Genomic DNA, 14,362 nt, shown 5'->3' with positions numbered 1-14,362 from the left:
CTGAATGAATTTCACAGACTGAACCTAATTTAAAAAAAATTCACTGAACTGACCCTTTTGTGTGACGCCCGATGCGTAGGCGCCACACTACACTGTGTGACGCCTAAGTCGTCGGCGCCACACAAAAAGACCACGCTGACGCTGCAGGGCCCACCTCCGACAGTGTGACGCCTAAGCCTCAGGCGTTGCATGCACTGGTGCGGCGGAAGTGCGGCGGGCCCTCGAGCCGCGCGGCGAGGAGGTCGAGCAGCTCGAGCCACTATACCCTGCTACTCTGACAGTTCTTCACCGCATCCGTACCGCCACCATTCATATCGCCACAGCTACTCCCCAACCCCTCGCCGGCGTTGGCGCTGCTCCTGCCAATTATGTGGCTGCCGGTGCGGCTGTTGTTGTAGAAGCACACGACCTTGCACTTCACCACGCCGACGCCAGCGATGTAGACGTGGAACCCCGGCGCCACCATCATCTTCACGCTGGTCGGCTCCAGCTGCCCGGCGCGCGAGGCCGCGGCGTCCTCCCTGAACCGCGAGTCGAAGCGCGCGCCGCGGTCGACGCGCACGACGGGCAGCGGCGGGAGCACGGACCGCGCCAGGAGGCGCACCCCCCACACGCCCTTGGCCGCCAGGAAGAAGGCCTGCAGCAGCGGCTCCGGCCACGGGCACGCGCGCGCCCACCCGAGGGACGACACCAGCTCGCTCATCTTGGCGCCGCAGAAGCGGCTCAGCCCGTCGCTGTAGTGCTTCGTTCCGTGGATGAGCACCTCCTCCCAGGTTAGCGCCGCCACGACGTGGTACGCCGCGAGGTTGGCCTCGCACCAGCCCGCGGGGTCCGCGGTGTGGACGTCGCCGTCGGTGTCCAGCTCGAAGTCCGCGTGGAAGGCGCCGTCCAGGAAGCTCTCGAGGTTGGGGCCAGGGCTTTCGGGGCTGCGCAGGTGGGTGGAGAGCGCGCGCCTGAGGTTCCGCACAGTGGCGCGCGTCGTGGAAACGGCGCGGAGGAAGGACTCGACGGGAAAGGCGGCCCGCGTGGGGAGCACGCGGGCCTCAAGGTGCGCGAGCTTGAGCTCCATCTCGGCGAGGGACTACTTCAGCCGCGAGGTCTCCTCCACCGCGTCATCCTGCGTCCGCGTGGCCGTTGCGAGCCGCCGCAAGAGGTCGGCCGCGGCCAGGCGCCACTGCTCGCCCTCACCCGCGTCGCCTTCCGAGGCCGACGTCGGAGACGGCGAGGAGCGCGGGGTGGACCGTCGGGTGAGGGAGACGAACAGCGAGCGGATGACGGCCCCATGCGATGCCGGCACCAGGGCGCGCTGCTTGAAGCGGCAGTCAGAGCAGGACACCGCCGCGACATACGAGGGCGACGCCGCCAAAGCAGTGGCTCGAGCTGCTCCATCTCCTCGCCGTGCGGTCCGAGGGCCCGCCGCACTTCCACCTCACCAGTGCATGCATGCACACATGGATGCATAATGCATAAGTGCATGTGTGGCGCCTAAGCGCTCGGCGTCACACTGCAGCATGTGCAACGCCCGATGTTTAGGCGTCACACGATCGGAGGTGGCCCTTGTAGTGCCAGCGTGGTCTTTTTGTATGGCGCCGACGACTTAGGCGTCACACAATGTAGTGTGACTCCTACGCGTCGGGCGCCAAACAAAAGGATCAGCTCGGTGAATTTTTTTTAAACTAGGTTCAATTTATGAATTCATTCAACAAAGAGGTTTAATTTATTACCAATTGAGCCGAGATAGCGGGCAGAGATAATTTACTGATGACGTGGGTTTTTCTTTTATTTTGCTGCGACTGTAGTGCCACTGGCTAACACCACGTGGTAAAAAAGAAAGTTTACTGTGCGCCTGGCAGGTCTCGGGTCAGTGGTGCCGTGAGGCGTACTACTTACTCTACTACCGTGCACTGTGCACTGTGCGATGGTTAATTCTTCTGTTTAGCCCATGTGGACGTAAAATAATTACAGTGCTGACAGTACACGCCGTTTCCCCGCTGCTAAATGGGGTAATTAGACCCAGCAAATCTGCAGCAATAAAGGGCAAAAAATCCCCGTCATCACTGAGCTGTGGGGCACACGCGCGCTCTCCCTCTCTCATCTTAAAAAAAAAGGTGAGTGGTGGGCAGGGGAGCAGGGCGCCGTGGCACGGCAGGGGCACTAGCAGCTAGGCCTCGTCACTATTTTAGTAGCTAGGCCTGCGTGGAGGCGCACCGCACAGCTCAGCTCCGGCATCTTGTCCAGCTTGGATCCTCAAGGCATCCAACCCCCTCCTCCCTCCCCCTCAAAAGAAGACGGAAGCAAAGCCAGTCCGCACAAGCAAGCAACCTCGACGGACGGTTCTCGGGAGCGGGCGCACCACCAAGCTCGTACACTCGCCATATATATCCGCACTCCCCCTCTCTCTCTCTCCCTCACCCTCCCTGCGTGCCTAGCTCCCCTGCCCCGGAGCTGCGGCTGGTTGATGCGCGGAGGCTTGCCATGGCGGTGTCGTCCCCCGCTCCGGAGCCGAGGCGGACCGGCGGTGGCGGCGGCGGCAACAAGTGGCGCCGCGGCAGCAGAAAGGTTTGTGTTTCTCTCCCCTCGCTTGCTTCAATGCTGGTCCAACGACGGATGTGGATGGGGCGGTTTGGACTTTGCGGAGGGGTCAAACTCCCAGCGTTGGCCCTCTGCTGCTGGCACGCACGCACGCACCATGGCGCGATGCATTGCCGTGGCGTCATCGCGCCTCCATTGACGATCCTTCAATTCTTGCTTTTGTTCCCTTCTGAGTTTGCTTCATTAATGCCCGCTCTGGTTCTGACGGGGAAGAAAAAGGGCTCGTCTTTCACCCAATCTGATAGTTGAGTAGCAGAGGGGGAGCTTGAATTGTTTCACATTTGCGCCCGGATCTGATGGCGGTTTGTTTCCATGGCGGTTGTGCGCGGCAGGTGATCAACGGGTACATCGCGGAGGCGCGGGCGGCTCTCGCGGCCGCGGCGGCAAGGGACGGTGACGGCGGGGACGACTCGGCCGCGGCCGCCGCGCTCGGGCTGGTAGCGGCGGTGTTGGAGATGTCGCCGCGCATGGAGGCCGCGCTCGAGCTCCGGGCGCGCGCGCTGCTCGCGCTCCGACGGTACCGGGACGTCGCGGAGATGCTCCGCGACTACATTCCCAGCTGCGCAAAGTCCTGCGCCGGCGACGACACCGCCACCTCCTCCTCGTCGACGTCCTGCTCGTCCGGCTCCGGCGACCTGGCCTGCGCGTCCCGCGCGGGGCTTCTTTCCCCGGGGCGCGAGCTCTCCGTCTCCGGCGCCGGCGCCTCCCGGTTCCTCTGCTGCCTCGACGTCTCCGAGATAAAGCGCCGCGTCATCGCCGGCCTCTCCAGGAGCTCCGAGGCCGAGACCCAGTGGAGGTAACAGAATCACTCGCTTGCCATTCCCTTGATTACCACGTCCAACATTGATGGCGCCCTGCGACAAGCCGTGCTGATTGCCATTGCCAATTCATTCGTGTGCAGGTACTTGGTCTTGGGTCAGGCTTGCTTCCATCTGGGCTTGATGGAGGACGCCGTGGTGCTCCTCCAGACCGGCCGCCGCCTCGCCACGGCCGCGTTCCGCCGCGAGAGCGTGTGCTGGTCGGAGGACAGCTTCTCGGCGTCCAACTCCACGGCCAATGTGCCTGCTGCCTGTAGAAGGGCGCCATCCAAGTACAGCCAGGCGTCCGGGATGCCGCCGGCGAGCGAGGCCGACTCGGTGTCACAGCTGCTAGCGCATGTGAAGCTGCTGCTCCGTCGCCGCGCTGCGGCAGTGGCTGCACTGGACGCCGGCCTCCCCGCCGAGGCCGTGCGCCATTTCAACAAGGTGCTCGACGCGCGCCGCGGCGGCGTGCTCCCGCACTCCTTCGCCACGGCCTGCCTGGTGGGCCGCGCCGCGGCGTTCCGCGCGTCCGGACGGCCGGCCGACGCCATCGCCGACTGCAACCGCGCGCTGGCGCTGGACCCGGCGTTCATCCCTGCGCTGCGCGCGCGCGCCGACCTGCTCGAGTCCGTGGGCGCGATCCCCGACAGCCTACGCGACCTGGACCACCTGAAGCTCCTCTACGATGCTGCGCTCCGCGACGGGAAGCTGCCGGGGCCGAGCTGGCGGCCGCAGGGCGGCGTCAGGCAGCGCGAGATCGCCGGCGCGCACCGCGAGCTCGTGGCCCGCGTCCAGCAGCTCCGCGCCCGCGTGGCCGCCGGCGACGGGTGCAACGTGGACTACTACGCGCTCCTCGGCGTGCCGCGCGGGTGCGCGCGGTCGGAGGTGGTGCGCGCGCACCTCCTGCTGACGCTGAAGCTGAAGCCGGACCGGTCGGCGTCGTTCGCGGAGCGGCTGGAGCTGGTGGACGAGCACCGCGACCTGGACGCCGTGCGCGACCAGGCCCGCATGTCGGCCCTGTTCCTCTACCGGATGCTGCAGAAGGGCTACTCGCACATCATGTCCAACGTGCTGGACGAGGAGGCCGCCGCGCGGCAGAGGGCCAGGGAAGACGCCACGGCCGCTGCATTGGCTGCCGCCGTGGCCGCCGCAGCGTCGGCGACCAAGCAAGAAGAAGAAGAAGAAGAAGAAGCCGCAGCGTCAGCGGCCATGCAAGAAGAACAGGACGCAGCGGCCGTGCCGGAGAGTCCCGAGGCAGAGAACGTCCCGGTGCAGGTAGCAGAGCCGGAGACGATGGCACCACCGTCACCACCGACGCCGAGGCTGACGGCGGCAGCGATGAGCCCGATGTTCCAGGGCGCGTTCTGCCGCGACATGGCGGTGGTCGGGACGCTGCTGTCCCGCGGCCGGTTCGACCGGCCGCCCATGGCGGTGAAGTGCGAGGCAATGAGCTGCTGATCAACCATCATCGACCTGGTGACGACGCGACGGCAGCAGCAAGCACCGGCAAACAGGTAGCGGGAAAACGGAGAGGAAATTCGGAGGACGCGACGTGATATTCAAAACAAAATTCCAAGAGCTGGATTTGGTGAAACCCCGGTGCTGCCCCGTCTGCGCCGGCACTAGTGTACAGTCTGAGAGGTCGTTTTCCATTGGAAAACCCCCAAAAAAAGAGAGAGAGGAACAAGGGTAGCAGTACTAGCAGTAAAGTTTTGGTTTCGTCTTTGACTGGTAGTATCTCTTGCATGTCCACCGTGAGTTCGTTCGTTCGTTCGTTTGACAATTCATGGCGCGGGCGCCATGTCCTTCCCCTTCTTCTTCCTTGGGCCGCACTCGATTTTTCGCTCTGCCTTTTCCTTCCAGATGATGATGCTGGCTCAAACTCAAGCACGCTCTTCTCTTTTCCGGTGGCCCATTCTTGCCATTTCCATTGATGCAAGAGGACCGGACAGGACCGGCGTGGTCCATTGCACCAGCGGGATCTGTGTGGCGCTATATATGTGTGGCGGCCGTTGTTGTTGAGGAGTGAAGAGGGCGCCATTACTTGCAGAGATACCGTATCTTTGGAGGACACCTGTTTTCATGTAGAGAAAACGTAGGCTTCAGTCCCAGAGAGTGCAGTTTTAATGTGTTATCTTCAATAGTTACTCCTATACATGAGAACTGAAAATAATGTCGAATGTTAGACCATGGTTGCTTGTGGCACTGGGGTTGGGGGTGGGGGTGACCACATAGCTGCCCACTGTGGCTTTCAATACTGTTGCAGTTAGTTAGTTGCAAGCAGTAGTGGCATCTGGTTCTCTGAAGAACACCACTGGGATGATAGGATGATAAGAAACAAGATGTGGGGTAGGGTATCCTAGGGATGCTTTGACAGTCCATCAAGTCTGATAATTGTAAGGAATTGACTGGGTGTGGTGTGGCCCGGCACTGGGCATCACCTATCTGTATTGGTCTAAATTCTTCAAAAACTATTGCACCGATGACAGGGTATCCTATTAGCAAGTGATCCTAGTTTACTCAGTAAGTGAGATACGACTATCGAAATGCACTTAGTGCTCCGTGTTGAGGCTGTAAAAAAACTGTTGAGCACTACTAGGCTGTGCCTGCGAGTGGCCAGCAGGAACAAGCAGGGATCCGATCTGCTCATACTTTACTATAGTATGCAAACTATGAATCACACATAGGTATAACAGCCGTAGTAGTTTTACAGGTACAAGAGCAGAAGTGGTTAAGATAAGATTGTATCTTCCTGATGCCCTTGATCTCCTCATACCCAAACCATCAATCATGCGTGCAATGTGAACATTGAATATTGTCAACTGTCTTACAAGCTGGATCCGTATGCATGTATGTATGTATCTCTGTGACGTATGCAGGTATGCTTGGGTAAGATCGATCATGGTTCATAGTGGATTAGTGGTTGCTGAATCTTGATTGGTTGTAGCCATTGGAAGTTACACAAAGAAAGGGTTTCCAAGGCCTGAGATGACTTGATAATCTCGCTGGTCCCTGAAAGATCCTGCAGTGGTTGCATCAGAAGTGCAAAGAATTCCAAAACTAGCTAGGCCCGACGCCCGCTGCCCGCATGGCCGCTTGCGTGCGTGTATGTATGTATGCATGCATGCATCAGTGGTCAGTGCGTCCGTGCATGTAGTACCTGCTTAGTTTTGTGATGATTGAGAATGTGATATTCGTGGTGTGTGAGGTAAGAAACGATTCATTCCTGTTATGACACTGCAAATCTTGATACAGTTTAGAGTTTCGTCTCCCGCCTTTGCCTTTTCCTCGTGACGCATGGACGCATGGACGCATGGACGCATTCACATCTGAGACACGGAAGTGGTGTGAGCTCGTAAAGGTGAGGAGTCTGGATTCGTCACGTGGGCGTGGGTTCAGATGAGATGAGCCTAAGGCCTGTTTGGTTTTAATAAGTCAGATGACTTATGAGTCAGGTGACTTAAAACCAGTGACTTATAAGTCACGTGTGTTTGGTTGTCATCTGACTTATAAGTCACCTTTCCATGTAAAAATGGATGACTTATAAGTTTTAAGTTAGGGTGGAGCAACTTATGACTTATAAGTTGGCGTGACTTATAAGTTACGTCTGTTTGGTAAAATAAGTCACTTTTTGCATTTTTCAACTTATAAATTGGTGACTTATTTGGAACCAAACAGGCCTAATTTGCTTCGTCCAAGATTAAATGTATGACCTGATGGTGTTACCAAAAGCCTGAAGAAGAAGAGGTGTGGTGGCATGGCATGGCAGGCGGCCATGCTCGGTGACGTAGGATGACAGCGGAGGCAGAGCAGAGCAGAGGAGAGCAGAAGAGTAAAGTCATTGGCTCCCTGCATCGTCATCTTAATCTTGTTGTCCAGTGAAGTCGTTGTCAGCTGCGGCCGGCATGTTTATGTCCGCTTGCGCCTTTTTGCGGAGTATAATTCAGTACTGTACTACTACGGTGCAGCCACAGCTGAGGTTGAGATGCTAAAATTAGTGAGCAGCCTTTCCCACAAATATCTGTAGCTAACAAGTGTAACAGTTCATTATTGAGGAGAATATGTTGTGTACTTCCAAACATTGTTGATTGATTGATCACGAATTAATCGATCAGCACCAGGAAAGATGCGCCTCGTGTTACAATACGAATTGTATAGGATAAGGAAAGTGGTTTAAACTTGTCTCTATCTCTTCTTCTCTCCCTTATCTCATGTAACCTTCTAAGAGGATCTTCACTTGTACTTCAAGGCATTGGTCATATAAATATATTACGGCCCGAGACAAAGGGTTCTACGGTTCGTCATACCTTCAGCTTTTGTTGAGAGGCAGGTGATGGTTGGATGGACGGACACCTTCACGCGGCGACGGAGACGGCGATGATTACCGTTGGGTCGGGTGGGTTAGTTACTTATTAACAGAGCAGTCCAGATAATTCGACCATTAGTACGAGAGGAGAATCATCAGGCCTTGTTCGGTTCCTTTCGAATTGAAGGGGTTTGAAGGGGATTGACAAGGATTAAATCCATTGCAAGTTAAATTTCACCTCAATTCCCTTCAATCTTCTTTAATCCCCTTCTTGCTGCGATTAAGCGAACAAGGCCTGAGGGGGCGCGGCTGCGGCTGCTGCGGGAGAGGTGATTAATGGCTGGATCAACATTAAGCGCCTCTGACATTGTGCTTTAATGATCCGTAATTGGATCTGATCTCTACCCAGTTGCCCTGTACGGTAATAGTACGAGAGCAGCAGCAGAGTACTTTCCCGTTTGTTTAAGAGCTTGGCCATGCATGCATGGCTGACGGCCTCTGCTCCTGTTAAGTACTCTTACTTAATAACTAAGGAAATGGTAATGGATGGAGAGAATCATTCTTGAAATTCTTTGCACTTGTAACAAGCACGGCCTAGTTTTGTTTTTTTCGCTTTGCACGGCTTAGCTTTAGTTAAGGTTGGAAATTGTTTGACTTTAGTTAAGATGGGAAGTATTGCGTGGTCGCCCAATAGCTGAACAATGAACGAGCGTGCATGAAAGTCTCTGGCTTCTCCAGCAAGTGTGTCGGGATATTCTAGCTATAGCTTCTCGAGGAGTCGGCTTCCCACACAAGACTTGCAGTTGGCACTAATTTTGAAAGAGACAAACTTGTAGAAGGAGACGTCCTTGACGACCAAGGCATAGCCGAGTAATCGCCAGGGTGTCATGTCATCGAGGCCTCTGCGCGGCCACGTCGGTGGAGGAGGGAATTGCGATACAACTGTAGGTTGTGAGCTGGAAAGCGACGGCACAGGTGGAGGCGGGCACGCGACACGTGGCAGATAGAAACCTCGAACGATCGACCACCCCGCCAGGTTGTCATCGGTGTGGTGGTCCAGCATGTACTCCAGCTGGGTGCAGTTGAGCAGACAAGCCCCATTGTCGTGCAAAAAGAAAGAAAGAAAATGACTTCGTTCTTGTGCATCTGGACTGGCAGCACGCGCTAGGACGTCGTGTCGGTGAGACAACGGCAGCCTTCCTTGTGCATCTTGTTAGAAATTAATTAGTAGATTAATTAATCAAGGGATGTGTCCAACCTCGAACACTCGTGTCTCCTCTCTCTATTGCCAACAAGCACCTATTCTGGAGGGATGCCTCCGAACAGACACCTTTTTTTCACACCTCTTCCAAACGTATATATACTTGAGAATCAATAGAAATCAGGACTATCGTCCATTCACTTTCATTCAATCTCGTTCCACTTTAACACGTTATCAGCACTTCGCTCTACCTTGAGACAAAAGACCATTCAAGACGACCAAACATCGGCAACGCTTGCTACAGAATCAAGCGCACCGTAGTCACGATGGATGGATACAGATCGATCCATGGCACAGATCGATTCATGACTTCTGGCCGGTCTTACTGCTCCATCCGTCAACGGGGACGTCCTTACATCAGTGACGAGGAACTCTACCGGCGCAAAACATGGCTGCTCAGTGCGACCCGCTCCCGGCCTCACCGTCATTCCATCGCTGAAGGATTTCACTAGGGCGTCCACGCAAAGACAGCCATACATGCATCCATGAAAGGGAAAGAGATAAATACATTGTGAGTGCCTTAACTTGTCCGATGCGGTCACTTTGGTTCCTAAAGTTGCAAAATACGCAAAATCGGTGTCGTAACTTGTCTCTCCGTTCAAATATAGTGCATCCTCGCGTATTAAGTCGTATGTAGCGCAAACGTGGCAAGTTAGAGTTTCGTGGCCCACATGTCAGTGGCTGGTGGCGCGTCGTGGTGATTTTCTTTTACGGTCCCTTAATCCCCTGTCTCTTCTGTCTGAGTCGCACCGCTTCGTGCCCTCTCCTCTTCTCCCGATCATTGCAAGGCGGCGGCGAAGCTGGTTCGGCACGGCACGGCGACCGGCGGCGGCCGCGGCGATGGATGGCCCGCGTCGTCGAAGTCCAGGCAAGGGACCTCCTTCCTACTGTTAGTACCTTCATTTCTCTGTTGTTCCTCCCTTTTCACGCGTAATAGGGCTAGGGTTTTTTGGGGCGTTATCAAGGAGGGGACTTTTTATTTGAAAGGGGATGATCTTGGATATGTGGCAGTGATAGTTCTCTTATTTGTGCAGTACAATTTGATGGAATGTTCTGAGTTGAGATCCATCACAAAGGGTTTTTCTGTGGAAGTGATAGCAACATGACCTACATGGATCATGAAGTCGATTGGTTTGATGGTTGTGACACTGATAGTTGGTCAATTCTGTGAATTGACGATTTCCTTCTCCAATTGGGATTTAATAGAGCAATCTCCAAGATTGATGTGTACTGGAGCAGAAGGACTTTTATGAGAGTGATTATGTAGTAGCAGAAGGTGATGATGATCTGTTTGATAACAATGTAGACAAAGATGTTGATGATCATAGAGAGAAGGAGATTGTGCAGGACTTTGAAGGTGAACTTCCTGAAGATGCCTTAGATGACAACCATTTGAACCTGTCGAAAGAAGAAGGAGACAAGCTTAGGCACAAATTTAGCACATTCAATCCATCTAGTGACCTGAAAGCACCGGCTTTTAAAGTTGGCATGATTTTTGGTGACATGAAAGAGCTCAGGCTTGCTGTGGTTGCATACAACCATCTCTACCGGCAAGGAGGAAGGGGGGTGGGGGAAGAAATGACGTCGGCCTTCTGTCCTCCTCGTCTGGATCCACGTCGGTCAAGGACGAATCGAAGAAGATGGCGCCGCCGCCGTGGTCGCGTGTATAGAATTAGGGATTTCCTTTTTTGATTTGGGAATTGAGGGAACTGACCGTATACATGGAGAACAAGGGTTTTTTTGCGACTTTAAACTAAACTGCAGGGGGTTCCCCGTAAAAAAATCAGCATTACATCACCATGGCGCGCCACCAGCCACTGACATGTGGGCCACGACAATCTTACATGCCACTTGTGCGCTACATACGGTTGAATACGCGAGGAGGCACTGTATTTGAACGGAGGGACAAGTTACGACACCGATGTTGCGTATTTTGCAACTTTAGGAACCAAAGTGACCGCGTCGGACAAGTTAAGGCACTCACAGTGTATTTATCTCAAAGGGAAATCGATCAGAGCACTTTATTCCTTTAGGTTTTGTCCTCTTGTGTTTAATCAATGATCTAAGAATTAATCAATCGAATTAAACACATCTACAGGAACTATCAAGGACATGCACCCCGCATGCATCTACAAGCAAATCGGTTCAGAGAAAGAGGACATGCATCCGCATGCATGCATCTCTACAAGCAAATCGATTCACAGTGAAGAAGATGAATACCGGAGCGTAGCCCGCCTGGTGGACGCTCTCGGCCTTCCCACTTGCTACGGCGAATTTTTGTCCAAAAGAACCACTTGTCGAGTGTATTTGTTCAAAAGGACCACCTGTGGCTGAAATCGACGAAAAAGACCCCATCCCTCCCTGGCGGCAGGTGCGCTAGGCGACACGTGCCACCTGCCGCCACCGGCTGAGGCGGCTGGGGCCTGCCGCCACGAGGCCAGGCGGCCGACGCCAGATCCCATTCCCGCCCCACTGCAACGTAACGGCGATAGAGAGGTGGGCCCTGCCGCCTCGGCCCCAGGCGGCCGGCCGGGAATCCCGGTTCCTGCGTGAATGGGCCTCGGAGTCAGCGCAGTTGCTCTAAAAAAATTCCCGCTCTAAATTTTCCCGTCACAAGCATGCGGTATTAGGCCCTGCTTTGGATGTAGTCCCTCCGTTTTAAAATATAAGACCTTTTAGGTATTTTACTAGGAGACTACATACGGAGCAAAATGAGTGAATCTATACTGTAAAGTATGTCTATGTACATCCGTATGTAGTTTATAGTATAATCTCTAAAATGCCTTATATTTAGGAACGGAGGGAGTTTGCCTTGTTCGGATCAGAGCATTAGACCTAGGAAAATGCAGAGTGCAAGCTTGCCTCGGGGGGTGGAAGCAGTTCGATGTTGGTGCGGAGATGTCTGCAAGGTGAAGGAGGTGACGGATTTTTCAGATTGGTTGGGCATGAAGTTTTTCATGTGCGCCAATTATGAATCCGATCCACCCGAATCTATTTCTGCGTACGTCAGGCCTCTGGTATGCTCAAGTCATCCAGATTATTGTTATTTGATATTATTGTTTACTTGAATCGGATCCATCCTTTAGTCTCCTCCTCCTCTGTGCATGTACTATCGTTGGATTGACACGGAAATGCCGGACTGGGCGGTGATCGAGATTCGTGAAAGAGGTCGCCGTGCATGGGCTAGCTTGGACTTGGAAGAGCGTCGTGAGAAGGTTGAAGCAGAGGAGAAAGCAGAGCAGAAGAAAGAGTGGGAAGATTACTGTGTGGAGCAGAGGGCTTTTCTTGATGAGATGAAAAGGAAAAATCAAGAAGAGAAACTTCGGCTGGAGGAGGTTTACAGACAGCGGGAACAGGCCCGTGAAGCTGAGAGGGAGAGAAAGAGAGAAAGGGCTCGTGCCGCCAAGGCAGCAGAAGAAGCTGGTGATGGAAAAGGAAAATATCCACGTTGGACTCAGTAGATTTATTTTATTGTATGTTAATTTGTGTTAGTTGTATCTTAATTTCTGCAAGTTGTATCTTAATTTCGGCAAATTGTATCTTATTTTCAGCAATGTGTATCTTAATTTCCGCAATGGGTATCTTAATTTCAGCAACGTGTATGTTCATTTTATCCCGCCATTTATTTCCCGCCTCGCTTTCCCGCCATTTTTTTTTCCGCGTATAGCTTTGCCGCCATTTTGTTCCCGCCTTGCTTTCCCGCCTCGCTTTCCCTCCTCGTTTTCCCGCCATTAGTTATTCGTCTCGCTCTGCTGCACCTATAAAACCCCCTCCAGACCAAGGTGGGTAAGGAGTGTGCTGAAAATGTCTCATTATCCTTTCGATCGTAGTTTTCATAGTGGTATGTCCGAGTGTCTTCTGCACTTAGCTAGCAATTTCAAGATAGATAATAGAATAGTTTCATGGGACGAACTCATCAGTAGTGACACGCTACTGAATGAGGTTGCCCACGCATTAGCTAGGAAGGGGTGGCCTGCAAGGACATATGAGGAGATTCGGAAAGAACTTCTGCGGTTGAATGAAAGATGGAAGAAGAAAGGCCAACACATACGCGCTGGAGGTGGAGTAAAACATCCCTTCTTATGGATTGACGATAGTGAGGACGAAGACGATATCTTCATGCCGAGTACCAAGAGCGCGTCATCGACGAAGGCCAAGAGCGCATCATCGACGAAGGCCAAGAGCGCATCATCGACGAAGGCCAAGAGTAGCGCTTCGTCAAAGGGCGAGAGCTCTGCATCGTCAAAGGATGACGACGACTTTATGTAGTTTTTCTATGAACTCTACATCTTAATGTATCTTATTTTATGTATGTTATTTTATGAATCTTATTTTATGTATCTTAATTTATGGAAGCAACTTTAAATATATCGAGAACTTTTATTTCATGAAACTACATAGATGTCTTGTACGTACATCTGAAAGTTTGAAACTGACATAGAGAGATGTAATTGTTCGCACACATACATAGACGAATCACCCTATGCGACGACGACCAGCTGGCCTTGCCAGACGACCAGAGGGTGACAATCGATCAGGGGGTCTGTGCTCACGAAGACCACGACCGTACTGTCCCTCGTGTTCCTGTGTCTGCGACTCATGCATAGGTGGTGGAGTCTGAAATCCATATTGAGATGATGATTCTAAATTGTAGGTGAATGGCTGTGACTCAGAATTGATATAAGATGGACCAATAACGTCCTGCCCGAAAAAATCATTTATCATTTCTGGGAGCGTGCATTGAGTATCATGGGTTTCTGTGAGTATTTCTTTGTGTACGCCACGCTGGGTATGTTCATCTCCTCATGATGGATCATTAATTTCCTGCTCCATGAAAAATTGTGTTTAAAATAAACTGTGTATAGCAAAAATATGTGTAAATAGAAGTTATGTAATTGCTTATTATAATTGTACATATCTGACCGCTGTTGTAGCTTTGTGCTCCCTCGCTTGTCTCAGCCCAACGATTCTCCTCGGGCATACTAATCTCTCGCGTGGGCAGATATGGCTGAGATCCTTGAGTGTGTGCGCCATATGTTGTATATGCATCCTGCTCCACGAAATGAGTCTGTTCGGGCGTCGAACCTAAATCTGGAGCATTTACCTGTGATGTCTGCCCATGTATTGGTAGAGACGAGTCATGTCGTGGAAGTGTCGGCGTAGTATTAGGACCCTCTCCCCACCGCATGGACGACGACGGCGCCGCACTCTGTCTAGCTGACCTCGGTTCCGGAATGTTGTACGCTGCAGTGACAACGTCGTTCTCTGTACCGCATCTCGTAAACCTTGTGCTGACGAATTCGCTAATTTTTTAAAGAAGGACCTGCCTTTAGGATCAATTCCCTGGGCTCGCATTCCTTCCCTCGCCATCGCTTGTACTTGGGTGCAAATATCAATCTGAAA

The 14,362-nt window shown here is 53.1% G+C and overlaps 1 protein-coding gene and 1 pseudogene across 1 annotated transcript; one reads left to right on the top strand and one right to left on the bottom strand.

Annotated features, from left to right (window-relative positions):
• Positions 1–259: 259 nt before the first annotated feature.
• On the bottom strand, positions 260–2,477 carry LOC123425199 (annotated as a pseudogene).
• On the top strand, positions 2,190–5,117 carry LOC123424639. The gene is made up of 3 exons (XM_045108276.1): positions 2,190–2,559; positions 2,925–3,388; positions 3,494–5,117. The coding sequence occupies exons 1-3, from the start codon at positions 2,476–2,478 to the stop codon at positions 4,848–4,850; spliced, it is 1,905 nt and encodes a 634-aa protein (XP_044964211.1). The 5' UTR covers positions 2,190–2,475; the 3' UTR covers positions 4,851–5,117.
• Positions 5,118–14,362: the final 9,245 nt, after the last annotated feature.

The sequence above is a fragment of the Hordeum vulgare genome, chromosome 2H (assembly GCF_904849725.1).
Source record: "Hordeum vulgare subsp. vulgare chromosome 2H, MorexV3_pseudomolecules_assembly, whole genome shotgun sequence".
NCBI classification, from domain to species: Eukaryota; Viridiplantae; Streptophyta; class Magnoliopsida; order Poales; family Poaceae; genus Hordeum; species Hordeum vulgare.
This window is presented reverse-complemented; position numbering and strand designations above follow the sequence as displayed.

What these genes read in the sequence shown, in the direction of transcription:
- LOC123424639 (XM_045108276.1), top strand. Translation starts at nt 2,476, where the DNA reads ATGGCGGTGTCGTCCCCCGCTCCGGAGCCGAGGCGGACCGGCGGTGGC. An exon ending in GGCGCCGCGGCAGCAGAAAG is followed by an intron (nt 2,560 to 2,924) that starts GTTTGTGTTTCT and finishes TGTGCGCGGCAG; the next exon opens with GTGATCAACGGGTACATCGC. An exon ending in GAGGCCGAGACCCAGTGGAG is followed by an intron (nt 3,389 to 3,493) that starts GTAACAGAATCA and finishes ATTCGTGTGCAG; the next exon opens with GTACTTGGTCTTGGGTCAGG.